Raw genomic sequence first — 14,163 nt, 5'->3', positions numbered from 1 at the left:
GGCTCGCGCCCAGTTAGTCCCGATCCCGAGAGGCTCACACCACCACAGGGGCACTCACCAGCCGTGAGTCCTGCATCTGGCACCCATCAGTCAGCTGAGTGGCACTCCTGAAGTGGGAGCGCACTGACCACCAGGGGGGCAGCTCCTGCATTGAGTGTTTGCCCCTGGTGGTCAGTGCATGTCATAGCGGCCAGTCGTTCTGTGATTCAGTCATTCAGTCACTTAGGCTTTTATATATATACTAGTAGCCCGTTTGCACGAAGATTCATGCAATAGACCTTCATTCACCTGGCTGCCTGCACCAGTTTTCTGCCGGCACCGGGGACCCAGGCCTTGGCTGTGGCCACCGCCTTCTACCTTCTTTCAGGGTCCCGGCTTGGCCCTGGGCGGTGGCCTTGGGCTCGGCTGCACCCAGCGTCCCTGCGACCCGATCGCAGGAGCGAGCCGACCCCCCAGGTTGGCTCGCTCCTGCCATCGGAGCAGGCACCCCGCTGGCGCCCAAGGCCGGGAAAGCCCCGGGCGGCTTTCCGGGCCTTGGGCTCCGCCGCGCCGCACCCCAGCGTCCCTGCGACCCGATTACAGGAGCTGCGATCGGAGCAGGCACTCCGCTGGCGCCCAAGGCCGGGAAAGCCTTGGGCGGCTTTCCCGGCCTTGGGCTCCGCTGCACCCCAGCTTCCCTGCAACGGTTTCCTGGTGGGCGTGGTTGATGGGCGTGGCTTGGATGGTGGGCGTGGCTTGGGTGTAGCGAAGGTGCGGTCAATTTGCATATTTGTCTATTATAAGGTAAGATAGATAGTCAACTTACTGTGGAGGGCACTGTAAATTGCTAGGCAGGTATACCACAAAGTAGGCCATTCATTCATTAGTGTAAGTGGTGTTTTCTTTAAGAGTAACAGGCCTGGCCAGTGTGGCTCAGTGGTTGAGCACTGACCTATGAACAAGGAGGTCACAGTTCAATTTCTCCGGTCAGGGCACATGCCTGGGTTGAGGGCTTGATCCCCAGTGTGGGATGTGCAGGAGGCAGCTGATCAATGATTCTTTCTCATCAATGATATTTTTATCTCTCTCTCCTTTCCCATCCTCTCTGAAATCAATATAAAAATGTTTTCATATTGATTTTAGAGAGGAAGGGAGAGGGAGAGATAGAAACATCCTATATAATAAAGAGCTAATATGCAAATGGTTGCCATGCCATCACGCCTTCACACCATCATGGCTCAGACACTCAACACTGGGGAGAGAGGAATAGGGACCAGCCAGGCACAAATGAGCTCACCAGAGAGGAATGGGGACCAGCCAGGCCTGGGAGAGGGACAAGATGTATGCCTCATGGTCCCAGTCCCCTATGACTGTGGCTGGGCTGGGCAAAGCAAAGCTGGCCCAGGTCCTGGGTGCCTGTGGCTGGCCAGAGGGAGGAAAGCCCAGGTCCCAGATGCCTGTGATCGGCCGGAGGAGGGAATCCTGGGTCCCGGGTGTGGGGCAAGGTAGAGGTGGTTAGGGGTGATCAGGCCAGCAGGGAAGCAGTTAGGGGCGATCAGGCCAGTAGGGGAGCAGTTAGGGGCGATCAGGCCAGTAGGGGAGCAGTTAGGGGCAATCAGGCAGGCAGGCAGAGGTGGTTAGGGGCGATCAGGCAGGCAGGCAGAGGAGTTAGGGGCAATCAGGCAGGCAGGCAGGTGAGTGGTTAGGAGCCAGCAGTCTTGGATTGCAAGAGGCAGTCAGACATCCCCCGAGGGGTCCCAGATTGGAGAGGGTGCAGGCCGGGCTAAGGGACCCCTCAATGCATGAATTTCATGCACCGGGCCTCTAGTCTCTATATCCTAATATATAAAAACCCTGGGTCATAATGACCAATAATGACCAAGGCTCCACCAACCTGACTGCTTCTGCTGCAGGGGTGGTGCCCCAGCACTAACTGCTGAAGGGGCTGCGAATCAGGGCCAGAGAGAGGCCTGAAGAGAGAAGCAGAGACTGATCAGCACCTGCCTCTCTCTCTCTCTCCTCTCTCTCTCTCTCTCCCAGTCTGGCCAGCAGCCGCACCTCCATTTCTCTCCAGACCTGCACTAGGGCTGCTGATCAGCCCTGCTTTTCTGATCAGGCCCCATTGTTAGGCCTCAGAGACACTGACTGGCATAGGAACTGACCAATCAGAACCAAATGTGGGTGCTGTGAAGAACCAATGGCTACCTAGGAGGTGGAGCTTCTGATGCTGACTGGCATAGAAACCAACCAATCAGAACCAAATTGGCCAGCAGAAGAGGGCAGTTGGGGACAACCAGGTTGGCAGGGGAGGGCAGTTAGGGGCAATCAGGCAGGCAGGCAGAGGGCAGTTAGGGGCAACCAGGTCGACAGGGAAGAGCAGTTAGGGGGATCAGGCTGGCAGGCAGAGGCAGTTAGGGGCATTCAGGCAGGCAGGCAGGTGATCAGTTAGGAGCCAGCGGTCCCAGATAGTGAGAGGGATGTCCGACTGCCGGTTTAGGCCCGATCCCAACTGGCAGTCGGACATCCCCCAATAGATCCCCAATTGGAGAGGGTGCAGGCTGGGCTGAGGGAACCGCCCCCTCCGTGCATGAATTTTTTCCCTGGGCCTCTAGTATATATATAAAAGACTAATATGCAAAATGTCCCCTCAGGAGTTCGAGTGGGAGACTGGGAGTTTGATTGCTTGCTATGACGTGCGCTGACCACCAGTGGGTGGTGAGGAACGAAGGAAGGGCCTGGCCAGCAGTCAGAAGGAAGGCCCTGGCCAGCAGCCTGAAGGCCCCAGTCAACCCTGATCCCCAGCCAGGCCTAGGGACCCTACCCGTGCATGAATTTCATGCACCAGGTCTCTAGTCAATGATGAGAGAGAATCATTGATCAGCGGCCTCCTGCACGCCCCCTACTGGCATGTGCCCTTGACTGGAATCAAACCTGGGACCCTTCATTCTGCAGGCCGATGCTCTATCCACTGAGCCAAACCAGCTAGGGCAGTGGTTGGTAAACTCATTAGTCAACAGAGCCAAATATCAACAGTACAACAATTGAAATTTCTTTTGCGAGCCAAATTTTTTAAACTTAAACTATATAGGTAGGTACATTGTTATTAACTTAATTAGGGTACTCCTAAGCTTGCCTTTGCTAAAAACTCAAGGGGCCAAAGAGCCGCATGTGGCTCGCGAGCCACAGTTTGCCAACCACTGAGCTAGGGCAATAAAAAACATCCTACCTAATAAAAGAGTAATATGCAAATTAACCAGCATTCCGCTACACCCACCAGCCACGCCCACCAGCCACGCCCACCAGCCACGCCCACCAGCCAATCAGAGTGAGTATGCAAATAAACCCAACCAAGATGGCTACAGCCACAGAGAGCCAGAGGGAGGCTTGGGTTTCCCAGGCAATGGAGGAAGCTAAGCTTTCCACCTGCCCTTGCCAGCCTAAGCCTCCACTCAAGGCTACAAAGTTTCAATTATAGAAGGTAAAGAAATCCAAACAGAACTGGCGGCAGCCACAGAGCTGGAAAGAGCTGGAGGCTAGGGTTGCCCCTGGCAATGGAGGAAGCAAAGCTTTCCGCACACCCTGGCTGGCCCAGGACTCCACTCCAGGCTACAAAGTTTCAATTATAGAAGATACATAAAATCCAACAGAAATGGCTGCCAGCCATGGAACGAGCAGGAGGCTTGGCTCTGCTCCAGGCTATAAAGTTTCAATTGTAGAAGGTAAATAAATTCCAGATACCAGGGCCTCCGCTTGGGTCACCAGGGGGCATGGCTGGCCTGCAAATCACCACAGGCCCCTCGCTCAGGCCACCCCATGCCCCAAGGGAACCTCCACCCTGATCCAGGACACCCTTCAGGGCAAACCAGCTGGCCCCCACCCGTGCACCAGGCCTCTATCCTACCTAATAAAAGAGTATTATGCAAATTGACCCTAACTCCGCTACACCCACCAGCCACGCCCACCAGCCATGCCCACCAGCCAATCAGAGCGAGTATGCAAATTAATCCAACCAAGATGGCTACAGCCACGGAGAAAGTAGGAGGGAGGCTTGGGTTTCCAAGGTGATAGAAGAAGCCAAGCTTTCCTGCCCTGGCTGGCCTAAGCCTCCACTCAAGGCTACAAAGTTTCAACTATAGAAGGTAAACAAACCAAACAGAAATGGCTGCCAGCCACAGAGCGAGCAGGAGGCTTGGCTCCGCTCCAGGATACAAAGTTTCAATTGTAGAAGGTAAATAAATTCCAGATACCAGGGCCTCCGCTTGGGTTGCCAGGGAGAGTGGCTGGCCTGCAAACCACCACAGGCCTCTTGCTCAGGCCACCCCACACCCCAAGGGAACCCCCACCCTGATCCAGGATACCAGGGCAAACAAGCTGGCCCCCAACCGTGCACCAGGCCTCTATCCTATCTAATAAAAGAGTAATATGCAGATTGACCATCACTCCAACACACAATATAGCTGCCCTCATGTGGTCAAAGATCCTGCCCCCATGTGGACACAAGATGGCCACCACAAGATGGCCTGCAAGGGAGAGCAGTTGAGAGGGACCAGGCCTTCAAGGGAGGGCAGTTGGAGGCGATCAACCCTGCAGGGGAGGGAAGTTAGGGGTGACCAGGCTGGCAGAGGAGGGAAGTTGGGGGCAAACAGGCTGGCAGGGGAGCAGTTAGACATCAATCAGGCTGGCATGGGAGTGGTTAGGGGGTGATCAGGCTGGCAGGTAGGCGAGCAGTTGGGAGCCAGCAGTCATGGATTGTGAGAGGGATGCCCGACTGCGGGATTGGGCCTAAATGGGCAGTCGGACATCCCTTGAGGGGTCCCTGATTGGAGAGGGTGCAGGCTGGGCTGAGGGACACCCCCCCCCCCTCCGACCCTGTGCACGAATTTCATGCACCGGGCCTCTAGTATATATATTTAAAAAGTGGGTAATAGCCATTCATTTTATTTGAAACACATTTTTAGAATCCTAAAGGATGCTTCAATTATAAATGGTGTAGCCTCTGTCAGAAATGCTGTGAAAACATATTATTTACCATTGCATTGCTGTAAGAACATCTTGCATGCATTCATTATTATGTAAAGGGCACTCATGTCACTGTGGTTGTTGTTTTTAATTAAATAAAGACTGGTCTGCCCTGGCCATTGTGAATCAGTTGGCTGAGCATTGTCTCACGCACCAAAAGGCCCCCAGTTCAATTCCTAGTCAGGGCACATGCCCAAGTTGTGGGCTCTATACCTGGCTCTAGTTGGGGTGTGGGCTGTAGGCAACCAATGTGTTTCTCTTACATTCATGTTTCTCTCTCTCCCTCTCTCCCTCTCTCCCTCTCTCTCTCGTGCACTGGGCCTCTAGTATATATATAAAAGACTAATATGCAAAATGTCTCTCTCCCTCTCTACCTGTCTCTCTCTCTCTCTCTCTCTCTTTCTTCCACTCTAAAAATCAATGGGAAAAAAATATCCTTGGGCAAGGAATAACAACAAAACAAAATAAAAAATAAATAAAGACTGAAGCTTGGTTTTGGTTCAAAAATGAACCAGCAATATGAATCCATAATAGGAAACACTTCACAGTAAAGACAGAAATGGAATATTTCCTTTCAACCATTATCTTAATTTTGCTGCTAATTTTTCCCGCTCTTTAGGTGATGTTCTGATTAGTGTTGGCCAGGCCAATGTGTTAGGATATACTCTTCGGGAATTTTTAAAGCTTTTGCAATGCATCACCACAGGAACAGTGCTGCAAATCGAGGTTTACCGAGATTTTATTGACATACCCCAAGAATGGCAAGACATATATGATTTAATCCCTGAGACCAAATTCCCAGTAACATGGTAAGTAGTTCATTTTTGGAAATCTCTGTTATACTACATAATTCTCCAAGGTCCATGAAGCCCAGGGTCTTGGTTTAATATGAAAATTATCGAATGGACCATGGTAGGAGGAATTGGTGACCCTGCTAGAACAATGTCCCGGGTTTCTAAATCCTTTTGGAAAGAACGATTTACAGGAACAGACACCAGGAAGAAGGAGAGAGACAAGAGCCTTGAACCTGGAGTTAATAAAAAAGAGTAAATCATCCAATGGGAACTCTGCCTCCAAACACCCACACCACATGTCCGCCTTTTCAGTCCGCCTTTATAGGTGCTGAGAATCCCATTCCATTTGCTTCCTCATATCCAGCTGCTCTCTGGATTCTTCCCAATAACATTTAAGCATTTTTAAGCTTCTGTCATCTTAGCAAACCCCACCTTAACTCCACTGTCCTCTCTCTGCTCCCTTTGGCCACTGCCCTGTCCCTAACTCCAAACTTGTTGGAAGAGCTGTACCAGACAGGGCACTCCTCTGCCCGTTAGTCTGGGCTTGCTCCCATCATTTGCCCGAGGCCTTTCCCAGCTCCCTCCCCCACCCCCACCCCCACCCCCACCCCCAACTTTCACATCGCTGATTTCAGTGTCTCCTCTCATCTTTATTTTGCTTGGCTTCTGAGCATTAGACACTTTACAACCTCCCAACCTCACTCTTGTTGAAACATCACCTGCCCCTGGTGTCTGACACCCACTCCCCTGATTCTCCTGTGACCTTGGGTCACTTTCTCTGGGTCTCCTTTCCCCAGCCGTGGAGTTCCTAAGGTTTAGTCTTTGGCTCTCTGCTCCCAATCTCCTGGGCAATCTCATTGATCCTTTTGGTTTCTGTTACTATGTCTGCCTAGTCGAACAAGTCAGAAATTTAGGGGCTGTACTTGATTTTTCTATCTCCCTTGTCTTCCCCTTTCCCCAATAATCACTAGCTCTGTTTCCTCGTTGCTTTGCTGCATAGCCTTTGCATGGGACCTTTGCGATGTGTTCTCTTAGCGCCCTGTGTCTCCTGAGCATTGACCCCAATTTCAATGACATAATCCTCATAACCAATTGTTTACTGTGCTGCCCTGGGGGAAGGCAGGGACAGGTCTACCTCGTTATGCTAAACTTACCACAGGACTTTTATGTGATTGAGAGCCGTTATTCCGTGAGTGAAAATTGAAGTCCACCTTTGAAACTCTGGCAATCACGTAATCTGAGAGCTTGTTCATGTGTTAGCACAGGAGTACGAGGGGCCCTCTGAGGACCAGATATGTAAGACGTTGGGAACCCGAGAACATCTTTCAGTGAGCAGCTCAGCGCTCTGACGCAGGAGCGGTCCTTATTAAATCCTGACAGGTTTCCTGAGCCCTCGTTGCTGCAGCCCTGAACCTTTATTGGGATGCGCTCAAAGAAATCTAGCTGGGTGCTGTAGCTGTATTGTTCCAGCAGCAGCCACCAGCCACATGTGGCTTGTAAGCACTTGAAATGTGAGGATTTGCAAATGAGAAGCTGTAAATTTTACTCATGTTTAATCAGTTTAAATTTAGCAGCCACTGAGCTGGTGGGCCTTGTACTGGGAGCGTTACTTAAGCCTGGGCTCTCAACTATTTGCTCATACAACTACTATGCTCTAAGCATTAATTGCAGAGTTTGAGATTCAGAATATTGAAATAGCACAACTTAAATATGAGGCTAAAACCCCCACAGTAAAGGGCTGAGGGTTTGATTCCTGATCCCAGTCCGGGAAACAACCAATTGATGTGTCTCTTTCACATTGATGTTTGTTTCTTTCTCTTTCCCTCCCTCTCTCCCACTTTCTGTAAAAGAAATCAACGGAAAAAATATCCTCGGGTGAGGATTAAAAAAAAAAGAGTAATTTTCATTCACTATTCTTGTATTTCCAGCACAACGAAGAAAACTGAGCAGGCAAAAGATGACTCTTTCACAAGCAGTGACAAGGAAGATGTAGTTTTAGATAAAAAACTTAAGTATTATAAATCCCCACGGTCCACTGGGCATCATCCTGCAAGGAGACCCATGTCGATCTCCAGAGAATGGCATGAATACCAAAAGAAGAATCAGCCCGTGAGCGTAGGAACAGACCTGCACTGTGACATCATGATTCACGGAGACTACAAGAAAGAAGGGAGGGCCCCTTCCCCTTACTGGACAATGGCGAAGCAGGACAAGGACAGCTCCTCCTCCTCCTCCGCCTCCTCCGCATTCTGGCTGGAAGACTGTGCCCAAGCTGAGAAGGGCAAGGGCCAGCCTGCACCCGGAGTTGGTTAGTAGTTGGCCAATGTGTGATCACAGAGCATTCCTCTGGCAGCCCCGCTTGTGCATTGCCACGCACAGCTTGGCTGTGCTCACAGGAATGTGTGCACACTTACCAATTCTTTTGCAACTGTTGTGAAGCCTTTACGCCTGCTTCAACGTGACAGCAAGACTTCCCTGGGTGCCACAACAGGCCTCACAAATTTTATTCTCAAAATAGCATCACTCAGATCATTAAGACCCTCCTTTCTGAGTAGAATGTCTCTTTTAGAAAATGAACAGCTCAATATCAGAAAGTGTAAACACAGTAGAGAATTTCACTTTTTAAGGTAAGTACCACGTTGTTATTTGGATGTGTAGTTTCTCTTGTTTTACAAAGTTTTTTTGGCTAGTTGTTCATATTAGAATTTTTCCCCTTTTCTGCCCTACTTTTACTTTGAACGTTGGGTTGGTAGTTAATGAGGGAAAGTAAGGCTCTGCGTAGTGAAGGTAAGGCAGCCATGAAATGAAGCAGCGGGAACACAGGACACAACTGGTGGGGAATTTGTTTCTCAGAAAGAACTCTGTTGTGCCCTGGCCCGTGTGGCTCAGTTGGTTGGGTGTTGTCCCAAGCACTGAAAGGTTGTTGGTTGATTCCTGGTCAGGACACGTGCCTGGGTTGTGGGCTGATCCCCAGTAGGGGAGGTGCAGGAGGCAGCCAATCCTCTCTCTCCTCCTTTCTCTTCTCTTAAAAAAAAAAAAATAACTCTATTGCAAATAGGCAAAAAAGAGGGTAAAACCCAGCCCATTTAATTGTTCTTACCCAAAAGGAGAGATTTTTAATTGCTTTTATCTTTAAAAAAGCCACCAGTTCCAGTCTGGAAATATTTACTGGTAGCTGCTCAGCTTAATTGTAGTAATTTCTCGTGCTAGTACATCCTGTTGTCCTTCACAGCATCTAAAACGTCTGCAGTTCAGTCGGGTCCCGGCGGCGGCAGCGGCGCTCCGTTCCAGGCGCTCCTTGCTCTCCTTGGGCTCCCGGAATCATGGCCTCCGGTGTGGCTGTCTCTGACGGAGTCATCGAAGTGTTCAATGACATGACGGTGCGTTAAGTCCTCGACGCCAGAGGAGGTGAGGAAGCGCAAGGAGATCCTGGTGGGTGATGTGGGCCAGACAGGAGACGCCGCCTCCGCCACCTTCAAGATGCTGCCGGACAAAGACTGCCGCTGCGCCCTGTATGATGCGACCTATGAGGCCTAGGAGAGCAGGGGGGCCTGGTTCATCTCCTGGGCCCCGAGTCTGCACCAAGAAGCTTACCGGGATCAAGCATGAATTACAAGCAAACTGCTCCCAGGAGGTCAAGGACCACTGCCCTCTGGCAGAGAAGCGGGGGCGGAGCTGTCATCTCCCTGGAGGGCAAGCCTTTGTGAGCCCCTCCAGCCCCTGCCTGGAGCATCTGGCAGCCCCGCTCCTGCCAGAGCCGAGCTGGGGGGATCCCAGCAGGGGGAGGACTAGCCCTTCACCCAGTTGCCAAACAGGCCCCCTCCCCTTGGGCCTAACTCCTCCCTCCATGCCTGCCGGTTCTGGCCGTGCCAAACCCCTTTTGATCTTCTGATTCCTCTGGGGTTGAAATAGACCAAGTCCCCCCACCCCAGGCACCCCAGTTTTGGAGAGGGCCTTTTTTAAATGACACCCCTACTTGCAACCTGTTCCTCCCCTTTCCATGCTGCCAACTTCTAACTACAATAGTGACTCTGTGCGTGTCTGTTTAGTTCTGTGTATGAATGGAATGCTGTGAAGATAACCCCTCCCCTTTTCCACCTGGTCACGGCCACTCAGGGAAGCAGGACCAGGAAGGGGCTCTTAAAACAAACAAACAAACAAACAAACAACAAAAACAAAACAAAACCAAACCATGTCTGCAGAAAATAAAAACTTGATGAACTGATTAGGAAAAATGCCAAGAAACACTTAGAATATTTTATTGACTTTAGGTAAGTAAGGAACAATTTCTTGCATTTATACTTTTTAAGATAGTTCACCTCATTGAAAACCAAGACAAATGTTACATTACAGACGTGGAACTTCCATGTGTTTGCTGCCCTCGGTTGAGAAAATGTCCCGCTCTTTCCTACAATGTGCTTCCGGTTCACAGCTCATCAACAAAAGGTGTATGTCCCAAATTTCCACTCGCTGCCATTGACTTCTGGCCAGAAACAAACTTCTTTGCAGCCTTTGAGTAAACAAACAAAAGGCAGGAAGTTAAAGTCAGAACATGCACTGTCATTCCGTTACTTCAAGACCTTATGGACAGGACACGAAGTCGGCAATTTCTGCCACAGCCGCTAGTGAAGCTGAACTACAGGAGAGGGCTGGCCCGGTTCCGATCTGAGGACAAGCTCAGCGGTCCCTGAGAGTGACTGAGCGAGCGGGTGCTCTCGGTGTGAGGGCGCCAGTGGAGAGGGGAGAAGGACAGCCTCCCTGACGTTGTGAAATAGGGCAGAGGTGGCCTTGGGCGGGGCTGTGGCTTCCTGTTTCTGTATTACAATGGCAATTGGCCTGAGTTAATAAAAATACACTGATTATTAACTTAAAAGTCAAATTTTAGTATTCTTTATACCACGACTTCAAGTTGGTGGTTGGTGAGGTTAAGTGTAATACCACGAGTATCAGCCCCCACGTGATCTCAGGCCTTTTTTCAAAGGATGGTGGCGGCAGCAACTGAGGACAGACATTTGGAAGAGTAGGTAATAAACTTTGGGGTCACTACCTTAACATGAACTGTCTTTTCTCTATCCCCACGGTAGACCTGTTGTTGAGAAGGTTCTGACCTCTACAAGGAAGGGCGGCTGACATTTTTCATACAGAAGTGACTGGAAAACCTGCTGATTTTGGGTTTATTCTGTAGATCATGCACTTGTGAGGCACATTAGGGATTACAAAGAGAAGCTAGAAGACACATTCCTTGCCCTCAAAACAACTCATCTTGTAGGAAATAATATATGTGAAAAAAAATACAGCAAGAGCAGGAGAATGTCTTAGACTATGAAGACAAAAGAAAAACTTGAAATGCTGGATCGGGAAGGGTTGGCAGGATAGAGTTTATTTCTGGGGAGTGAAAAGAAAAAAATACCCAACTTGACTATTAGTTTGACTCATAAAATTGCCAATATTTGATTTTTCTTGACCTCTAACAATTTAAAATGGTTTAACCTAATGGTAATTTAATTAAATGAGCAAGAAACATAAATCCCAAGTTGACAAGGATGCTATTTGCAGATCTGATGGTAATGAGCCCTCCTGCCTCCACACCAGGTAGAAAGACATCCAAACAGCACCAGAATAATATACACAGCCCAAGGAAGCTTATGCCTTCTGAAATTGGATCATTAAGGTCAAGTTATCTGATGTTAAATGGTAAGTTTTCATTTGCTTACATTTATGACATCAGCGTCCGATACGGAGTCAATCTGCTGAAGGACTGTGGGTGGTGGCACGTAGGAGCCAGCAACGAGAGCCTGAGACCCGACTTCATCCAGGAAACCTTCAGAAGACTCCACTGACATTAGGTACCCAGCTTTCAGCTTGTTCCTGTCCAATTAAAGGTGTTGAATTCAGAAGCCAGTTTTATAGAGAAAGGTGATTTTATAAAAATGTTCCCAAACTCTCAAATATGTTTTGGTAAATATGCAAATTAACAGCTTTGAAATCTTACAGTGCTAAAGATTTCCCTTCTATTTCTTCAGCTCACCAACTATTTTATTATTTACATTATCATTTAGAAAATTGTCAATACAAGATTATATGAAAAACCCAACAGATTGCCTTTTGATTTTGGACCAGAACTTAGATCTAATTAAAATTATCTTAAAGTTCTGATTAATGAAGTAACTCTTGATACTTTTTTAGTGATAATTTTAGGCATTTCCATTAAAGAAAAATATACGGGCTCTTAAGGCACTGTCCTCTAAACAGAATCTTGTGTGCTAATTCTGTAGCTATCTCCCTAATCCCAGCCCAACTTCTGTTCTGGGATTTGTATCATTGAGGGCAAGAAGTAATGGAGAGGCAGGTGGGTAAGGACAGTATAGGTCTTATAAATCCCAGCAGGTTCAATTCGGGCACAAAAGCATCAAATTGAGGTAAAACAAAATCTAATTCATAATTCTCCCAGAAAGAAACTGGTGTTCAATAAGGCACCTGAGTTATTTAACTCTCAAATAAACTATCTTCTTTTGTCATGCTGTACCAAGACTTCCATTTAAACATAATTACAATTATATGCAATTTTATCAAATTGTCAGCTTAATTAAAAGAGATTTTACCTGCAATAAACTTGACCAAGAGATTATTAGTTTGTCCCTTCAGCAATGATACCTTTCTCTCTCTCACTACAGGAAGATTAAGAAACCTATAGGAGAAAGTATCAACTCTATCTAGATGGCAGAAAACACTCTTTTCTTAAAAAAAAAAAAATTTACTAGAGGCCCGGTGCACGAATTCGTGCATGGGTGGTGTCCCTCTGGGTGGCCTGTAGGGACTGGGCCAAAACCTGCAGTCCAACGCTGCCTGCAGGTCCTGCATGCCGCTCCCGCTCATCCCGGCCCCACTGTGTCTGCCATGGGTTCGTGCCCACTCAGTCCCAATCTACTGGGAGAGGCTGGCGCTGCTACGAGCCCTGCGTCTGGTGCCCACCCAGAGGAGTGGCCTGCAGGATCAGGCTGAAACCGGCTCTCTGACATCCCCCGAGGGGTCCGGATTGCAAGAGGGTGAAGGCCAGGCTGAGGGACCCCACTGATGCACGAGTGGGCTAGGGAGGGACCGTGAGAGGGCTCCAGGGCATGTCTCACTCAGCCCCAATCAGCAGGACCCCAGCAGTAAGCTAACCTATTGGTCGGAGCATCTGCCCCCGGTAGTCAGTGCATGTCACAGCGAGTGGCTGAGCAGCCTTAGCATATCAGTAGCATACTATGCTTTGACTGGCTGTTCGGTCTATTTGCATATCACTTTTATTATATAGGATTTTTATTGATTTCAGAGAGGAAGGGAGAGAGAGAGAGAAACATCAATGATGAGAGAGAATCATCGATCTGCTGCCTCCTGCACATCCCCCACTGGGGATCAAGCCTGCAAGCCGGGCATGTGCTCTTGACTGGAATTGAACCCGGGACCCCTCAGTTCGCAGGCTGATGCTCTATCCACTGAACCAAACCAGCCAGGGCAGAAAACAAACATTCTTGACATTAATAACCCAAAATTCCATTTTCTACATGTTGCCACACCTTATAAAAACTGCTATATTTATTACTTGAAAGGCAATTTCTTAGTGTGTTCAGTATGACAAAAGTAGTAATATGAACGGGATCAGGTGCTTTCTCCTGGCTTGTAATTCACTGTCATACTTCTTGTGTGGGCAACACTTGGCACCCTGCTGACCAGCTATTTCAAGCCAGAACTTGCCCATGCGGCCAGCTACTTTTTCCACAATTGAATATTAAATGAAAGTATCTAAAAAAACTTAAGTGTACTTTATTTTGTCATGTTATATATTTTATTTTAAAAATAATTTTTGGGTGTAATATATTGTATAACATGTATTTACATGCAATGGTACTAAACAAGTTTTACATTCTTATTGTGTTTCACTATGCTTTCCCTTAGAAAAACATACTTTATATGCCCTAGTGAGTTTTTTTTTTTATCGCTGGTTACTATTTTTTGTAAAACATGATCTTTTAATTTTCCCGAGACTCTGAATGGCGGAGCTTTATTTGGAGCTTTATTTAGTTATAATGGAAGAGGTGCTAGGTTGTGGGCTGCACACAGTTGAATTTTATGTAATCCACTCTAGCGATTTTGAGCACAAAATTTTTGTACATTAAAAATAACTTTATTATAGAAATAATTTTTAAATGCATTGAAAAAGGTATAATTTATCAAAAAGAAACTTTTTATACCATTTGATACTTGTGTGCAAGATAATACTGCCGTACACCAAATATTGATCTGCTTGACTCGCTTTATATATCTGTTGCAATCCACTATGCATACCGGTTTTGTGATGTTATTTACGTGTGGATATCGTAGAGATGTC

General features: G+C 48.1%; 2 protein-coding genes and 1 pseudogene across 3 annotated transcripts in view; 2 read left to right on the top strand and 1 right to left on the bottom strand.

Annotated features, from left to right (window-relative positions):
- PDZD9 (PDZ domain containing 9) overlaps positions 1-8,119 on the top strand; it is a 34,841-nt gene extending 26,722 nt beyond the window's left edge. The window contains exons 3-4 of the mRNA XM_028127361.2: positions 5,618-5,807; positions 7,721-8,119. Coding sequence (XP_027983162.2) covers positions 5,618-5,807; positions 7,721-8,105 — 575 coding nt within the window. The 3' untranslated portion in view covers positions 8,106-8,119. The remainder of the gene's footprint in view (positions 1-5,617; positions 5,808-7,720) is intronic.
- Positions 8,120-9,115: 996 nt separating this feature from the next.
- LOC114226811 (cofilin-1-like) lies at positions 9,116-9,499 on the top strand (annotated as a pseudogene).
- Positions 9,500-10,017: 518 nt separating this feature from the next.
- The window catches only part of LOC103296194 (cytochrome b-c1 complex subunit 2, mitochondrial), a 28,251-nt gene continuing 24,105 nt past the window's right edge, over positions 10,018-14,163 (bottom strand). For both annotated transcript variants that reach the window (XM_054714403.1, XM_008152736.3), the window contains 2 exons: positions 11,507-11,660; positions 10,018-10,302 (listed from right to left, as the gene is read on the bottom strand). In XM_054714403.1, the coding sequence (XP_054570378.1) occupies positions 10,219-10,302; positions 11,507-11,660 (238 nt within the window). In that variant the 3' untranslated portion in view covers positions 10,018-10,218. The remainder of the gene's footprint in view (positions 10,303-11,506; positions 11,661-14,163) is intronic.

Source organism: Eptesicus fuscus, chromosome 4, assembly GCF_027574615.1.
Source record: "Eptesicus fuscus isolate TK198812 chromosome 4, DD_ASM_mEF_20220401, whole genome shotgun sequence".
Taxonomy (NCBI): Eukaryota; Metazoa; Chordata; class Mammalia; order Chiroptera; family Vespertilionidae; genus Eptesicus; species Eptesicus fuscus.
Note: the sequence above shows the minus strand (reverse complement) of the source record. Positions and strands in the feature narration are given on the sequence as shown.